Source organism: Heptranchias perlo, chromosome 40, assembly GCF_035084215.1.
Source record: "Heptranchias perlo isolate sHepPer1 chromosome 40, sHepPer1.hap1, whole genome shotgun sequence".
NCBI classification, from domain to species: Eukaryota; Metazoa; Chordata; class Chondrichthyes; order Hexanchiformes; family Hexanchidae; genus Heptranchias; species Heptranchias perlo.
The window spans coordinates 849,604-868,392 of record NC_090364.1 but is presented as its reverse complement, the minus strand read 5'-3'; the positions used below and the strand labels follow the sequence as shown (position 1 = coordinate 868,392).

Sequence of the window (18,789 nt, the reverse complement as noted above, 5' to 3'; positions counted from 1 at the left end):
ACTGGGGGAAACACTCCCAGTTGAAATGGACGTGTTGCAGCTGTCAGCCTGTGGCAGCTGCAAAGGTCCATTTGACAGGTGGGTGGGGGGAGACCCTCACCCATTGCAGGAGGCCACTCTGTCACTTGGGACAAAGTTTGGCCTCCACCACCCTCCTCCTGACAATCAAAGTCACCAACTTGCATACTTACCCCGGGGTCCAGAGACATGTACCTACCTTGCAGACCCCCTCAGATGTACATCTTCTGGATGGGGGCCGCCGTAGCTGCAGTCATGACCTCCTCGGAGGGCGAACAGCATCACCAGCCTCGCCATCCACCTCTGACACGTGGAGCTCCACAACAGAGTGATGTGACACATCCACCTGTACAGCAGGAGGGAGGGCAACCGCAGAGAGAGATGCGTCGCAGAGGGCACTACCCTCGCCACAGGGTCCACAGGCCGAGGCTCAGCTTCCTGGACCTCTCTGAGCAGCAGTGCACACGGAGGCTCAGAGTCACTCGACATGTAGTCGTGGACATCTGCAGCCTCCTTCATGCCGAGCTGCTCCCGGCTGGCCCGTGCACCATCTTCTTACCTGTCGAAGTCACCACTGCCCTCAACAACTTCTCCTCCGCATCCTTCCAGGGTGCCACCGGGGACATTGCCGACGTCTCTCAGCTGTCTGCACAAAAGAGCCCTGCAAATACACCTACACCCACTCTGCAGTGACACAATGGGTGGCATCAGTTGTGGGGCTTCATAGTGATCCTCAGGAAAGGGCATTATTGCACAAACCAGACAAGATTCGCAAAGATGTGACAGTAGTGGTGCCAATATAATATGTGATGTGAGTTAGTCAGAAATTAAATATAAGTAACAACCATGACAAACCCTCAAACACCCTTGTGCATCCCCTTCATGCTCACGACACGTTTGCCTTACGCTGCCTACTGCACATATGTGATGCATGCCCTGTGGCTCCAGCACAGGTAGTGGCAGGTTGAGTGAGGCTGACCGTGAAAGAGATGCACGAGAGGGTGAGTATGAGATAGAGCCATGAGATTGTATGAGGATTGGGTTGCGTGGTAGTGGTGGGATGAGTACTGGCGAGGTGAGTAGGTGCAGGTAAGATGAGGATGAGGTTTGAGTGGGTGTGAGGGGTGATGTGACAGAGTAGTGTTGGCAGTGCAGAAGGGGATGTGGGGTGGGGGTGGTGATGTGGCAGACGGAGTGTAGGGGAATGAGTAAGTGTACTCACTTTGGCTGACCTACTGAGGTCATTGGAGCGCCTCCTGCACTGTATGCAGGTGGGCGATATGTTGGTGGTGCTGGTGACCTCCTCTGCCACCTCGAGCCAGGCCTTCCTGGTGGCAGAGGCAGGCCGCTTCCTCCCGCCAGCCGGGGGGAAGATCTCTGTCCTCCCCCTCCTCCTCACCCCTTCTAACGATATCTGGAGTGAGGTATCATTAAACCTGGGAGCAGTCTTCCCCCTGGGCTGCTCCATGCTGTAATTTTTCCTATTTGTTGCAGCATCTGTCAGTGGAGGACTGCCCCTTTAAATAGAGCTCCTCCAGCTGACAGAGCTTACTGCGCATGCGCAGCCCGCCCGACTCGCAGATCAGCATCGGGGAACCTGGAAGACCAGGTAAGTGGATCCAATTAGGCTGCGATCGCGTGCGGGGCAGACTGATTTCGCCGGGCGCGTTACCCACGCGCCCAATAGCACCCCCCGCCGAGAACCCGCAGCCCTGGCAATATCGAGCCCCAAGTGCCTTGTCATTGTTTAGAACATGTTACCATTATCGGTCTAATCTTTTTAACAAATTGATGAGGTGAAGTGCGGCCTCCTCAGCTAGTTGATGAGGTTAAGTCAGCCAGCCACATGATCCTCAGCTACAGTGTATAAATATACAGCTCGAACAAACGTTCAGAGTGGAGGGACCCTCGAGGTTGCAGACTAGATTTGTCCGGGCGGAGGTAAATGCTGGCAGGAGCCTAACGCCTGTGTAGACTGAAGAAGTCTGCAGAAAGTCGGATCTGTGGGATCCAAGGAGTGGGGTCGAGAGCAGCACAAGAGGCCAAGGCACGAGCTCCACCCTGTGTGGAGGAGGGTAATATATCCCCAGCTTCCATTCTGTAAATTGCTGCTTAAATACTGAGTGCATTAAACTGTTCTTTATAATTAAGTACTTGCCTCTGTAAACAATGGGTGTCAATTCGAATCTTTCGGAACTGGGAAGTAGCAGAGCAGGTGCTCCACAAGAGATCGGAGACCCTATTCCCAACGCCTGGGAATGTTTGATGGGACATATTATACACTTATGTAGAGTGTAAATGCAGCTCATGTTATATACAGAAAAACTGTTCACATTATACAGTTATGTACAGTATAAATGCAGCTCGTTATACAGTCAACGCAGCCCGCATTATGCTGTTATATACAGTATAAACACTACAGTATAAATGCAACTCGTTAGTTATATACCGTATAAATGCAGTTCACATAGTTAAAGTATAAACTACAGTGTAAATGCAGCTTGTGTTATACAGTCATATACAGTATCATCGCAGTTCCTGTTACATAAAATCATAGAAACGTATGGCTCAGAAGGAGGCCATTCGGCCCATCATGTCCGTTACGGCCGAATAAGAGCCACCCACTTTAATCCCACTTTCCAGCACTTGGTCCATAGCCCTGTAGGTTACAGCACTCCAAGTGCACATCCAAGTACTTTTTAAGTGAGTTGAGGGTTTCTGCCTCTACCACCCTTTCAGGCAGTGAGTTCCAGACCCCCACCACCCTCTGGGTGAAAACATTTCTCCTCAGCTCCCCACTAATCCTTCTACCAATTACTTTAAATCTATGCCCTCTGGTCACTGACCCCTCTGCTAAGGGAAATAGGTCCTCCCTATCCACTCTATCTAGTTCCGTCATAATTTTATATACCTCAATTAAATCTCCCCTCAGCCTCTTTTGTTCCAAAGAAAACAACCCCAGCCTATCCAATCTTTTCTCATAACTAAAATTCTCCAGCCCTGGTAACATCCTCGTAAATCTCCTCTGTACCCTCTCGAGTGCAATCACATCTTTCCTGTAATGTGGTGACCAGAACTGTATGCAGTACTCAAGCTGTGGCCTAACCAATGTTTTATACAGTTCCAGCATAACCTCCCTGCTCTTATATTCTATGCCTCGGCTAATAAAGAAAGTATCCCATACGCCTTTTTAACCACCGTATCGACCTGTCCTGCTACCTTCAGGGATCTGTGCACATGCACTCCAAGGTCCCTTTGTTCCTCCACCTCTCAGTATCCTCCCATTTATTGTGTGCTCCCTTGCCTTGTTTGACCTCCCCAAATGCAATACCTCACACTTCTCTGGATTGAATTCCATTTGCCACTTTTCTGTCCACCTGACCAGTGCATTGATATCTTCTTGCAGTCTACAGCTTTCCTCCTCACTATCAACCACATGGCCAATTTTTGTATTATCTGCAAACTCCTTGATCAAGCCCCCCACATTCAAGTCCAAATCATGAATATACACCACAAAAAGTAAGGGACGTAGTACTGAACCTTGTGGGACCCCACTGGAAACAGCATTCCAGTTGCAAAAACACCCGGCAACCATTACCCTTTGCTTCCTGCTACTGAGCCAATTTTGGATACAACTAGCCACTTTCCCTTGGATCCCATGGGCTTTTTCTTTTTTGACCAGTCTGCCATGTGGGACCTTGTCAAAAGCCTTACTAAAATCCATGTACACTACATCAAACGTGTTACCCTCATTGACCCTCCTTGTTACGGTTATCTATAGTATAAACGCAGCTCGTGTTATAGTTATATACAGAATAAACACTACACAGTATAAAGGCAGCGTGTGTTATACAGTTACATACTGTACAAACGCAGCTTGTTACAGGTATACACAGTACAAACGCAGCTTGTTACAGGGATACACAGTACAAACGCAGCTTGTTACAGGTATACACAGTACAAACGCAGCTAGTTACAGGTATACACAGTACAAACGCAGCTAGTTACAGGTATACACAGTACAAACGCAGCTTGTTACAGGTATACACAGTACAAACGCAGCTTGTTACAGGTATACACAGTACAAACGCAGCTTGTTACAGGTATACACAGTACAAACGCAGCTTGTTACAGGTATACACAGTACAAACGCAGCTTGTTACAGGTATACACAGTACAAACGCAGCTTGTTACAGGTATACACAGTACAAACGCAGCTTGTTACAGGTATATACAGTACAAACGCAGCTTGTTACAGGTATATACAGTACAAACGCAGCTTGTTACAGGTATATACAGTACAAACGCAGCTTGTTACAGGTATACACAGTACAAACGCAGCTTGTTACAGGTATACACAGTACAAACGCAGCTTGTTACAGGTATACACAGTACAAACGCAGCTTGTTACAGGTATACACAGTACAAACGCAGCTTGTTACAGGTGTATACAGTACAAACGCAGCTTGTTACAGGTATATACAGTACAAACGCAGCTTGTTACAGGTATATACAGTACAAACGCAGCTTGTTACAGGTATATACAGTACAAACGCAGCTTGTTACAGGTATATACAGTACAAACGCAGCTTGTTACAGGTATATACAGTACAAACGCAGCTTGTTACAGGTATACACAGTACAAACGCAGCTTGTTACAGGTATACACAGTACAAACGCAGCTTGTTACAGGTATATACAGTACAAACGCAGCTTGTTACAGGTATATACAGTACAAACGCAGCTTGTTACAGGTATATACAGTACAAACGCAGCTTGTTACAGGTATATACAGTACAAACGCAGCTTGTTACAGGTATATACAGTACAAACGCAGCTTGTTACAGGTATATACAGTACAAACGCAGCTTGTTACAGGTATATACAGTACAAACGCAGCTTGTTACAGGTATATACAGTACAAACGCAGCTTGTTACAGGTATATACAGTACAAACGCAGCTTGTTACAGGTATATACAGTACAAACGCAGCTTGTTACAGGTATATACAGTACAAACGCAGCTTGTTACAGGTATATACAGTACAAACGCAGCTTGTTACAGGTATATACAGTACAAACGCAGCTTGTTACAGGTGTATACAGTACAAACGCAGCTTGTTACAGGTGTATACAGTACAAACGCAGCTTGTTACAGGTGTATACAGTACAAACGCAGCTTGTTACAGGTGTATACAGTACAAACGCAGCTTGTTACAGGTGTATACAGTACAAACGCAGCTTGTTACAGGTATATACAGTACAAACGCAGCTTGTTACAGGTATATACAGTACAAACGCAGCTTGTTACAGGTATGTACAGTACAAACGCAGCTTGTTACAGGTATATACAGTACAAACGCAGCTTGTTACAGGTATGTACAGTACAAACGCAGCTTGTTACAGGTATATACAGTACAAACGCAGCTTGTTACAGGTATGTACAGTACAAACGCAGCTTGTTACAGGTATGTACAGTACAAACGCAGCTTGTTACAGGTATGTACAGTACAAACGCAGCTTGTTACAGGTATGTACAGTACAAACGCAGCTTGTTACAGGTGTGTACAGTACAAACGCAGCTTGTTACAGGTATATACAGTACAAACGCAGCTTGTTACAGGTGTATACAGTACAAACGCAGCTTGTTACAGGTGTATACAGTACAAACGCAGCTTGTTACAGGTATATACAGTACAAACGCAGCTTGTTACAGGTGTATACAGTACAAACGCAGCTTGTTACAGGTGTATACAGTACAAACGCAGCTTGTTACAGGTATGTACAGTACAAACGCAGCTTGTTACAGGTATGTACAGTACAAACGCAGCTTGTTACAGGTATGTACAGTACAAACGCAGCTTGTTACAGGTATATACAGTACAAACGCAGCTTGTTACAGGTATGTACAGTACAAACGCAGCTTGTTACAGGTATATACAGTACAAACGCAGCTTGTTACAGGTATATACAGTACAAACGCAGCTTGTTACAGGTGTATACAGTACAAACGCAGCTTGTTACAGGTATATACAGTACAAACGCAGCTTGTTACAGGTATATACAGTACAAACGCAGCTTGTTACAGGTATATACAGTACAAACGCAGCTTGTTACAGCTATATACAGTACAAACGCAGCTTGTTACAGGTATATACAGTACAAACGCAGCTTGTTACAGGTGTATACAGTACAAACGCAGCTTGTTACAGGTGTATACAGTACAAACGCAGCTTGTTACAGGTATATACAGTACAAACGCAGCTTGTTACAGGTATGTACAGTACAAACGCAGCTTGTTACAGGTATATACAGTACAAACGCAGCTTGTTACAGGTATATACAGTACAAACGCAGCTTGTTACAGGTATGTACAGTACAAACGCAGCTTGTTACAGGTATATACAGTACAAACGCAGCTTGTTACAGGTATATACAGTACAAACGCAGCTTGTTACAGGTATATACAGTACAAACGCAGCTTGTTACAGGTGTATACAGTACAAACGCAGCTTGTTACAGGTGTATACAGTACAAACGCAGCTTGTTACAGGTATATACAGTACAAACGCAGCTTGTTACAGGTATGTACAGTACAAACGCAGCTTGTTACAGGTATATACAGTACAAACGCAGCTTGTTACAGGTATATACAGTACAAACGCAGCTTGTTACAGGTATGTACAGTACAAACGCAGCTTGTTACAGGTGTATACAGTACAAACGCAGCTTGTTACAGGTGTATACAGTACAAACGCAGCTTGTTACAGGTATATACAGTACAAACGCAGCTTGTTACAGGTATGTACAGTACAAACGCAGCTTGTTACAGGTATATACAGTACAAACGCAGCTTGTTACAGGTATATACAGTACAAACGCAGCTTGTTACAGGTATGTACAGTACAAACGCAGCTTGTTACAGGTATATACAGTACAAACGCAGCTTGTTACAGGTATGTACAGTACAAACGCAGCTTGTTACAGGTATATACAGTACAAACGCAGCTTGTTACAGGTGTATACAGTACAAACGCAGCTTGTTACAGGTGTATACAGTACAAACGCAGCTTGTTACAGGTATATACAGTACAAACGCAGCTTGTTACAGGTATGTACAGTACAAACGCAGCTTGTTACAGGTATATACAGTACAAACGCAGCTTGTTACAGGTATATACAGTACAAACGCAGCTTGTTACAGGTATATACAGTACAAACGCAGCTTGTTACAGGTGTATACAGTACAAACGCAGCTTGTTACAGGTGTATACAGTACAAACGCAGCTTGTTACAGGTATACACAGTACAAACGCAGCTTGTTACAGGTATACACAGTACAAACGCAGCTTGTTACAGGTGTACACAGTACAAACGCAGCTTGTTACAGGTATACACAGTACAAACGCAGCTTGTTACAGGTGTATACAGTACAAACGCAGCTTGTTACAGGTGTATACAGTACAAACGCAGCTTGTTACAGGTGTATACAGTACAAACGCAGCTTGTTACAGGTGTATACAGTACAAACGCAGCTTGTTACAGGTGTATACAGTACAAACGCAGCTTGTTACAGGTGTATACAGTACAAACGCAGCTTGTTACAGGTGTATACAGTACAAACGCAGCTTGTTACAGGTGTATACAGTACAAACGCAGCTTGTTACAGGTGTATACAGTACAAACGCAGCTTGTTACAGGTGTATACAGTACAAACGCAGCTTGTTACAGGTGTATACAGTACAAACGCAGCTTGTTACAGGTGTATACAGTACAAACGCAGCTTGTTACAGGTGTATACAGTACAAACGCAGCTTGTTACAGGTGTATACAGTACAAACGCAGCTTGTTACAGGTATACACAGTACAAACGCAGCTTGTTACAGGTATACACAGTACAAACGCAGCTTGTTACAGGTATACACAGTACAAACGCAGCTTGTTACAGGTATACACAGTACAAACGCAGCTTGTTACAGGTATATACAGTACAAACGCAGCTTGTTACAGGAAAACACAGTACAAACGCAGCTTGTTGCAGGTATACACAGTACAAACGCAGCTTGTTACAGGTATACACAGTACAAACGCAGCTTGTTACAGGTATATACAGTACAAACGCAGCTTGTTACAGGTATATACAGTACAAACGCAGCTTGTTACAGGTATACACAGTACAAACGCAGCTTGTTACAGGTATACACAGTACAAACGCAGCTTGTTACAGGTATATACAGTACAAACGCAGCTTGTTACAGGTATATACAGTACAAACGCAGCTTGTTACAGGTATATACAGTACAAACGCAGCTTGTTACAGGTATATACAGTACAAACGCAGCTTGTTACAGGTATATACAGTACAAACGCAGCTTGTTACAGGTATATACAGTACAAACGCAGCTTGTTACAGGTATATACAGTACAAACGCAGCTTGTTACAGGTGTATACAGTACAAACGCAGCTTGTTACAGGTGTATACAGTACAAACGCAGCTTGTTACAGGTGTATACAGTACAAACGCAGCTTGTTACAGGTGTATATAGTACAAACGCAGCTTGTTACAGGTGTATACAGTACAAACGCAGCTTGTTACAGGTATACACAGTACAAACGCAGCTTGTTACAGGTATACACAGTACAAACGCAGCTTGTTACAGGTATACACAGTACAAACGCAGCTTGTTACAGGTATACACAGTACAAACGCAGCTTGTTACAGGTATATACAGTACAAACGCAGCTTGTTACAGGAAAACACAGTACAAACGCAGCTTGTTACAGGTATACACAGTACAAACGCAGCTTGTTACAGGTATACACAGTACAAACGCAGCTTGTTACAGGTATACACAGTACAAACGCAGCTTGTTACAGGTATATACAGTACAAACGCAGCTTGTTACAGGTATATACAGTACAAACGCAGCTTGTTACAGGTATACACAGTACAAACGCAGCTTGTTACAGGTATACACAGTACAAACGCAGCTTGTTACAGGTATACACAGTACAAACGCAGCTTGTTACAGGTATATACAGTACAAACGCAGCTTGTTACAGGTATATACAGTACAAACGCAGCTTGTTACAGGTATATACAGTACAAACGCAGCTTGTTACAGGTATATACAGTACAAACGCAGCTTGTTACAGGTATATACAGTACAAACGCAGCTTGTTACAGGTGTATACAGTACAAACGCAGCTTGTTACAGGTATATACAGTACAAACGCAGCTTGTTACAGGTATATACAGTACAAACGCAGCTTGTTACAGGTATGTACAGTACAAACGCAGCTTGTTACAGGTATATACAGTACAAACGCAGCTTGTTACAGGTATGTACAGTACAAACGCAGCTTGTTACAGGTATATACAGTACAAACGCAGCTTGTTACAGGTATGTACAGTACAAACGCAGCTTGTTACAGGTATGTACAGTACAAACGCAGCTTGTTACAGGTGTATACAGTACAAACGCAGCTTGTTACAGGTATATACAGTACAAACGCAGCTTGTTACAGGTGTATACAGTACAAACGCAGCTTGTTACAGGTGTATACAGTACAAACGCAGCTTGTTACAGGTGTATACAGTACAAACGCAGCTTGTTACAGGTATATACAGTACAAACGCAGCTTGTTACAGGTATGTACAGTACAAACGCAGCTTGTTACAGGTATATACAGTACAAACGCAGCTTGTTACAGGTATGTACAGTACAAACGCAGCTTGTTACAGGTATGTACAGTACAAACGCAGCTTGTTACAGGTATATACAGTACAAACGCAGCTTGTTACAGGTATATACAGTACAAACGCAGCTTGTTACAGGTGTATACAGTACAAACGCAGCTTGTTACAGGTATATACAGTACAAACGCAGCTTGTTACAGGTATATACAGTACAAACGCAGCTTGTTACAGGTATATACAGTACAAACGCAGCTTGTTACAGGTATATACAGTACAAACGCAGCTTGTTACAGGTATATACAGTACAAACGCAGCTTGTTACAGGTGTATACAGTACAAACGCAGCTTGTTACAGGTGTATACAGTACAAACGCAGCTTGTTACAGGTGTATACAGTACAAACGCAGCTTGTTACAGGTATGTACAGTACAAACGCAGCTTGTTACAGGTATATACAGTACAAACGCAGCTTGTTACAGGTGTATACAGTACAAACGCAGCTTGTTACAGGTGTATACAGTACAAACGCAGCTTGTTACAGGTATATACAGTACAAACGCAGCTTGTTACAGGTATATACAGTACAAACGCAGCTTGTTACAGGTGTATACAGTACAAACGCAGCTTGTTACAGGTATATACAGTACAAACGCAGCTTGTTACAGGTATGTACAGTACAAACGCAGCTTGTTACAGGTATATACAGTACAAACGCAGCTTGTTACAGGTGTATACAGTACAAACGCAGCTTGTTACAGGTGTATACAGTACAAACGCAGCTTGTTACAGGTATATACAGTACAAACGCAGCTTGTTACAGGTATGTACAGTACAAACGCAGCTTGTTACAGGTATGTACAGTACAAACGCAGCTTGTTACAGGTATATACAGTACAAACGCAGCTTGTTACAGGTATGTACAGTACAAACGCAGCTTGTTACAGGTATGTACAGTACAAACGCAGCTTGTTACAGGTGTATACAGTACAAACGCAGCTTGTTACAGGTGTATACAGTACAAACGCAGCTTGTTACAGGTGTATACAGTACAAACGCAGCTTGTTACAGGTGTATACAGTACAAACGCAGCTTGTTACAGGTATGTACAGTACAAACGCAGCTTGTTACAGGTATATACAGTACAAACGCAGCTTGTTACAGGTATATACAGTACAAACGCAGCTTGTTACAGGTATGTACAGTACAAACGCAGCTTGTTACAGGTATATACAGTACAAACGCAGCTTGTTACAGGTATGTACAGTACAAACGCAGCTTGTTACAGGTATATACAGTACAAACGCAGCTTGTTACAGGTGTATACAGTACAAACGCAGCTTGTTACAGGTGTATACAGTACAAACGCAGCTTGTTACAGGTATATACAGTACAAACGCAGCTTGTTACAGGTATGTACAGTACAAACGCAGCTTGTTACAGGTATATACAGTACAAACGCAGCTTGTTACAGGTATATACAGTACAAACGCAGCTTGTTACAGGTATGTACAGTACAAACGCAGCTTGTTACAGGTATATACAGTACAAACGCAGCTTGTTACAGGTGTATACAGTACAAACGCAGCTTGTTACAGGTGTATACAGTACAAACGCAGCTTGTTACAGGTGTATACAGTACAAACGCAGCTTGTTACAGGTATACACAGTACAAACGCAGCTTGTTACAGGTATGTACAGTACAAACGCAGCTTGTTACAGGTATATACAGTACAAACGCAGCTTGTTACAGGTATATACAGTACAAACGCAGCTTGTTACAGGTATATACAGTACAAACGCAGCTTGTTACAGGTATACACAGTACAAACGCAGCTTGTTACAGGTATGTACAGTACAAACGCAGCTTGTTACAGGTATGTACAGTACAAACGCAGCTTGTTACAGGTATATACAGTACAAACGCAGCTTGTTACAGGTGTATACAGTACAAACGCAGCTTGTTACAGGTGTATACAGTACAAACGCAGCTTGTTACAGGTATATACAGTACAAACGCAGCTTGTTACAGGTATGTACAGTACAAACGCAGCTTGTTACAGGTATGTACAGTACAAACGCAGCTTGTTACAGGTATATACAGTACAAACGCAGCTTGTTACAGGTATATACAGTACAAACGCAGCTTGTTACAGGTATGTACAGTACAAACGCAGCTTGTTACAGGTATATACAGTACAAACGCAGCTTGTTACAGGTATGTACAGTACAAACGCAGCTTGTTACAGGTATATACAGTACAAACGCAGCTTGTTACAGGTGTATACAGTACAAACGCAGCTTGTTACAGGTGTATACAGTACAAACGCAGCTTGTTACAGGTATATACAGTACAAACGCAGCTTGTTACAGGTATGTACAGTACAAACGCAGCTTGTTACAGGTATATACAGTACAAACGCAGCTTGTTACAGGTATATACAGTACAAACGCAGCTTGTTACAGGTATGTACAGTACAAACGCAGCTTGTTACAGGTATATACAGTACAAACGCAGCTTGTTACAGGTGTATACAGTACAAACGCAGCTTGTTACAGGTGTATACAGTACAAACGCAGCTTGTTACAGGTATATACAGTACAAACGCAGCTTGTTACAGGTATGTACAGTACAAACGCAGCTTGTTACAGGTATGTACAGTACAAACGCAGCTTGTTACAGGTATATACAGTACAAACGCAGCTTGTTACAGGTATATACAGTACAAACGCAGCTTGTTACAGGTATACACAGTACAAACGCAGCTTGTTACAGGTATATACAGTACAAACGCAGCTTGTTACAGGTATATACAGTACAAACGCAGCTTGTTACAGGTATATACAGTACAAACGCAGCTTGTTACAGGTATGTACAGTACAAACGCAGCTTGTTACAGGTATACACAGTACAAACGCAGCTTGTTACAGGTGTATACAGTACAAACGCAGCTTGTTACAGGTATATACAGTACAAACGCAGCTTGTTACAGGTATACACAGTACAAACGCAGCTTGTTACAGGTGTATACAGTACAAACGCAGCTTGTTACAGGTGTATACAGTACAAACGCAGCTTGTTACAGGTATATACAGTACAAACGCAGCTTGTTACAGGTATGTACAGTACAAACGCAGCTTGTTACAGGTATGTACAGTACAAACGCAGCTTGTTACAGGTATATACAGTACAAACGCAGCTTGTTACAGGTATATACAGTACAAACGCAGCTTGTTACAGGTATACACAGTACAAACGCAGCTTGTTACAGGTATATACAGTACAAACGCAGCTTGTTACAGGTATATACAGTACAAACGCAGCTTGTTACAGGTATATACAGTACAAACGCAGCTTGTTACAGGTATGTACAGTACAAACGCAGCTTGTTACAGGTATACACAGTACAAACGCAGCTTGTTACAGGTGTATACAGTACAAACGCAGCTTGTTACAGGTATATACAGTACAAACGCAGCTTGTTACAGGTATACACAGTACAAACGCAGCTTGTTACAGGTATATACAGTACAAACGCAGCTTGTTACAGGTATGTACAGTACAAACGCAGCTTGTTACAGGTATATACAGTACAAACGCAGCTTGTTACAGGTATATACAGTACAAACGCAGCTTGTTACAGGTATGTACAGTACAAACGCAGCTTGTTACAGGTATATACAGTACAAACGCAGCTTGTTACAGGTATATACAGTACAAACGCAGCTCCTGTTATTCAATTTGGGGGAGCCGGGCGGTGTTTTGCCGGGCGGTCGGTGGGTGGGAGGGGCGGGGCAGGGGCCGAAACCCGGGGCCGGGCGGGCGGTCGGTCGGGGGGGGGCCGGGGGGTCGGGGGAGGGCCGGGGCCCGGGGGGTCGGGGGCCGGGTCGGGCGGTCAGTCGGGGCCCGGGGGGTCGGGGGCCGGGCGGGCGGTCAGTCGGGGGGGGGGGGGGGGCGGTCGGGGGCCGGGCGGTCAGTCGGGGGCCGGGTCGGGCGGACACGTTGTCGCTGAATTCAGCAAACACGAGATAAAAATAAGTTGCGAGTCGCGGGGCCGCTGAGCGAAAGGCTCCGATTTACCGATAAACAAGCGGCAGCGGCCGGATCCCGAGCGAGGAAAGGCCCCGGGCCCGGCCGGGCAGCAGCTCCGGCTCATTCCCCCCGAGGCCCGGGCTGTTGCCGGGTTACTCGCCCAGGCCCGGCCCACAGGCCCCGCCACTTCTCGCAAGGTCCCCGCTCATTCCTTCTCCTTACCTCCTCCGGCTCCTCGTTCACTCGCTCTCCCGCCCTCAGTCTCCTCCCCCTCCCTCAGTCTCTCTCTCTGTCCCTCGGTCTCTCCGTCTGTCCCCTCCCTCCCTCAGTCTCCTCCCTCTCACTGACCCTCCCTCAGTCTCCTCCCTCTCACTGACCCTCCCTCAGTCTCTCTCTCTCTCCCTCCCCCTCAGTCCTCTCCCTCCCTCAGTCTCCTCCCTCTCACTGACCCTCCCTCAGTCTCTCTCTCTCTCCCTCCCCCTCAGTCCCCTCCCTCCCTCGGTCTCCTCCCTCTCTCTGTCCCTCCCTCAGTCTCCTCCCTCTCACTGACCCTCCCTCAGTCTCTCTCTCTCTCCCTCCCCCTCAGTCCTCTCCCTCCCTCAGTCTCCTCCCTCTCACTGACCCTCCCTCAGTCTCTCTCTCTCTCCCTCCCCCTCAGTCCCCTCCCTCCCTCGGTCTCCTCCCTCTCTCTGTCCCTCCCTCAGTCTCCTCCCTCTCACTGACCCTCCCTCAGTCTCCTCCCTCTCCCTCAGTCTCTCTCTCCCTCCTCCTCAGTCTCCTCTCTCTCCCTCTCACTGACCCTCCCTCAGTCTCCTCCCTCCCTCTCTGTGTCTCTGCCCCTCTCTCCTCCAGTCTACTTCTCTCTGTCACTGTCCTTTTATAGTTCACCTAGATTTACTAGGATGATACCAGGAAAGATTGAACAGGCTGGAGCTCTTTTCTCTCGATTAGAGAAGGCTGAGGGGTGACCTGATGGAGGTCTTTAAGATTATGAAAGGATTTGATAGGTTAGACATAGAGAAATTGTTTCCACCTTGCGGAGACGACCAGAACTAGGGGCCATAAATATAAGATAGTCACTAATAAATCCAGTAAGGAATTCAGGAGAAATTTCTTTACCCATCGTGGTTAGAATGTGGAACTCACTAGCACAAGTCATGGTTTAGGCAAATAGCATAGATACATTTAAGGGGAATCTACATAAACACATGAGGGAGAAAGGAATAGAAGGATATAAATAGGGTTAGATGAAGTAGGGAGGGAGGTAGCTCATGTGGAACATAAACACCGGCATGGACCTGTTGGGCCGAATGGCCTGTTTCTGTGCTGTACATTCTATGTAACTCATCCCCTGACTGCAGGGTATACAGTCAAGCCCAGAGCAGATCAAAAATCAGCTTCATATGAGAAGCAGCACAGTTGGCGATGCAGGCAATGCATTGCTTGGGCACAAGGCAGGTACAGCATGGGTTAGATACAGAGTAAAGCTCCCTCTGCACTCTTCCATCAAATACTCCCAGGACAGGTCCAGGGTTCGATACAGAGTAAAGCTCCCTCCACGCTGTCCCATCAAACACTCCCAGGGCAGGTACAGCACGGGGTTAGATACAGAGTAAAGCTCCCTCCACACTGTCCCATCAAACACTCCCAGGGCAGGTACAGCACGGGGTTAGATACCTGCCCTATTTCAGTCCCAATTTGGGGCAGTTTCTAGCCCTATTACCATCCCAATGTCCTTGCAGGTCAGCGCACACAACCCTCAGCCTGCTAGTGGCCAGATATCAAATCCAAAGTGAGAAAGGCACTCTGCCCATTGGCTATGCTACCCCCCTTCCCTGAGGGACTGGCAGCCGCACTCCATTCAGTGGCCTCAACCACCCCGACCAACATAGGGTTGTTGTATCAGGAACTCTTCCCCCTCCCCTAACACCCACTGCTCTCGGGGTCACCTCTACTTAGAGGCGCCTTGGAAACCCAAGTGGATGTGAAGCCTGCCCGAGCCAGCGGCCTCATTCACCTTATTGCCATGAGGAGGGGTCTGATGGTGGAGTTGCCCCCCTTTCAAGCACAATTAGTGGGATAGAGGTGCCTGGGAATAGCTGTCTGTTCTGATGCTGTAGGGAGTAAAAGGAAATAGGAGAAACTGCTTTGATTCAAAATTGTTTATTCTGAAAAAAAAATCAAAAAATAAGGAATTTACCACAGTAGAAAAACAGCCCTCTGATGACATTCAAGTTGTGGTTTATATTAACAGCTTGAAGTAAATTGCAGCTAAAGCAGAATTTTTGGGATGAATCCTAAAATTGTTTTTGTCATGTTAAACTTTTCTGCAATGATATATTAAAAGCTTTTAAGTTTCAGATTGAAGACACTGTATCTCATACACAGGGTGCTGAACACTAAAACCACAGCACAGTGCAACCACCCCAAAGTATTGTTAGCAATGCTCTGTCACAGTCACCTCACCTCCAGGGGAAGGTATTTTGTAAATGCTGAAGGACAGGATTAGAGTGTACGAAATGTAAAAGGGTGATGACTGCACCACCTGTTGACCACGAGGGTCCTGGGTTTGACCCCCATCTTTGCAAAGTTAGCTCATTTTAGCCGGGATAACAGTCGGGGTGCAGCGATCAGCCTCAAACTGTGGTAAAGTGGAGCATAGCTGGAGCAATGGGCACCCCAAAATACATTCCTAGCAGGGGATGGAGCATGCAGCCATACCAGAGAGGGTGAGGACCATACATTATAAATAAAAAGGATTAAAAATTATCATTTTGGGAATTGGTAACAGGTCTGACGGACACCTCCATCTGTACCCTGTTGCTCCCATCCCTAAACTATTCTTTACAGCAACCTGTGGATGCTGCCAGTCAGTGGTTTTACAGTGTGTATACAGCCACCCAGAAACAGGCATACATTTTAATACAAGATTATAAAATCCCAGAGTTAGGACATGCCATAGAAGATAATCTGAAAATTATCCCCACAAAAGGTAATTACAGCACCAAAGCTTTGTTCCCTCGTACTTTTAAACAAAGTTACAAGATTGTATTCTCCCCTCTCAACTTATTCATCACCACTGGTCCAATGTCGCCACTGGGGCAGGTTCAGCAGCGAGTGCCAGAACAGGCTCTTATGCAAGGAGCAGCAGAGGACACAGTTCCACAGCAAGTTACCATGATCCAGGCCTGCTTCACAAGCCCCAGAAACGAGGCCCACGACAGGGTCTGGCTCAAGGGTTTCCCAATGGTTAAAAATACGGGAACAGAACTCAACAGGAACAAAGTTCATTGCCCTGAATGCTTACAGCAATAAGGTCATTTCACATTTTTATATAAAAAAGATAAGGCAATTGAAAGTCATGGGAACAAACACACAGCTTTAAAGCAAAGGCAGACCGGTAAATGAACTGACACAGAATGGGGACCCGACCAATATCACCATTGTATGGCTGACAGATGGAGGTTTTCACCCCTTGACCCCATGATCTGAAGGTTCCCCACCCCCCAATTTTATGATTGAACACAAAAGGCAGAGGGAAATAATTTTCATTTTCCAAGGGAGGCGCCTGTGGCTCAATCATAGTCCAGCAGGAATAAAGGCTCCTGTCGTTTCTGTAATTAAAAACATTTAAAATGGCAGATTCTGGAGTTAGGTGGAGTGATCATTCTTCCCATTAAAGCATCCTCCACATACTGATCACAATCACAGGGCATATTCCTTGAAATTTCAGACGCCAGGCTGACACCATCCCTCCTACACCACTGCAAGATTCTCCGCAGAAAGCAGCAAGCACGAGGCCCAGCTCAGTTTCACCCAAGTGAGGGAGACTGACGACTGCATCCTGTCCTGCTCCCCTTAGCCCTGTTCACTGAGAACGAGTTAGCAAAGGGAGCAGGATCCAGGTCCTTTTGATCTTGCCCATTGGTGTGAGCCGTCTGCCATTCCCACCCGAGGAAGGTGCGTGAGGTTGAAGAGCCTGCAGACCCCAAACCCAGCACATCGTTAAACGACTGTAAAACTCAGTGTGTGGGTCCCTGCCTGAGAAAGTGGGTTGAAATCGGTCCATCCTGCTGTTAAGAGGGAGGAAATCACGGACACAAGTGCAGACCTGTGGATTGTGACCTGAAATTTCAAAGATGAGCATTTTAATAAATACACATTAGGCTGAGAACAGAAATATGAACCATGATGGCATCTCACTTCATTTTGACCTGTGTGGAAATAGTATTTCTAGTTCCACCATTCTGGGACCACACAAGGTCCACCTTTAGACAGTAGTAAAAACAGACACTGCTGGAAAGACAAGACAGTGGGAGAACTCCCGGCTCTTTGGTTGGTGCAGTCAGATCTTTAACAGCCATCAAAACAGGCAGACAATGCTCCACGCCTGCAGTATTGCACTGTACAGAGTTGGCAGTTGTTTGGACACCCAGTCCTGCAGCATATTATTCGGGCATCTCCTCCAGGTCCATCAGGTGCCTGCACTGATGGAACAAGCACACTAATTCTTATTTCAGTTGACAAGCCTGAGCTTTAAGTGCCCCCTCAGCCCAGTGACCCCTCCCTCCGCCCAGTGACCCAACTGAAATTAGAAAAGGAAAATGGGTTTACACAAGCTTCCACCATTATAATTCTGCTCCCACCCCACTAACTGCCCTCCTAACCACAGGTGCACGAGGATACATTCCCAGTCCGTGTACGCTGGAATAGACTCTGATTTCTGCCTCCCCCCCACTCCCTGCACATCCACCCTTCCCCACAGTGCAGTCCAGAGCAGGCAGTTAGCAGGGTGGGCAGCGTGACCCATGACCCACCAGGCAGGGACATTTTTGCTTCATTTTCTAAATTGGTTTTCTCTTAGAAACAAGAGTTAAAGAGAAGGTACTGGACATGAGAGAGGAGTGGAAATCCCCACCCAGTACTGGGTTAATTCAGTCTCCTTGTGGATCTAAGCTGTGACTATAGCTCACAGACAACGTTCAAAAAATGATTTTTAAAAAGACAAATAATCAAAAGGTACCCATGATCCCAAGATGTG

At 45.5% G+C, this 18,789-nt stretch overlaps 1 protein-coding gene across 6 annotated transcripts in view; it reads right to left on the bottom strand.

Moving 5' to 3' along the window:
- The window catches only part of LOC137305448 (uncharacterized), a 63,618-nt gene extending 49,631 nt beyond the window's left edge, over nucleotides 1-13,987 (bottom strand). For 3 of the 6 annotated variants that reach the window (XM_067974277.1, XM_067974281.1, XM_067974283.1), the window contains exon 1: nucleotides 3,350-3,921. Coding sequence is in view for 1 of the 6 variants with exons in the window: in XM_067974274.1 (XP_067830375.1) it covers nucleotides 13,797-13,872 (76 nt within the window). In the remaining 5 variants the exon portion in view is untranslated. The other 3 variants (XM_067974278.1, XM_067974280.1, XM_067974274.1) reach the window with 3 other exon arrangements.
- Nucleotides 13,988-18,789: the final 4,802 nt, after the last annotated feature.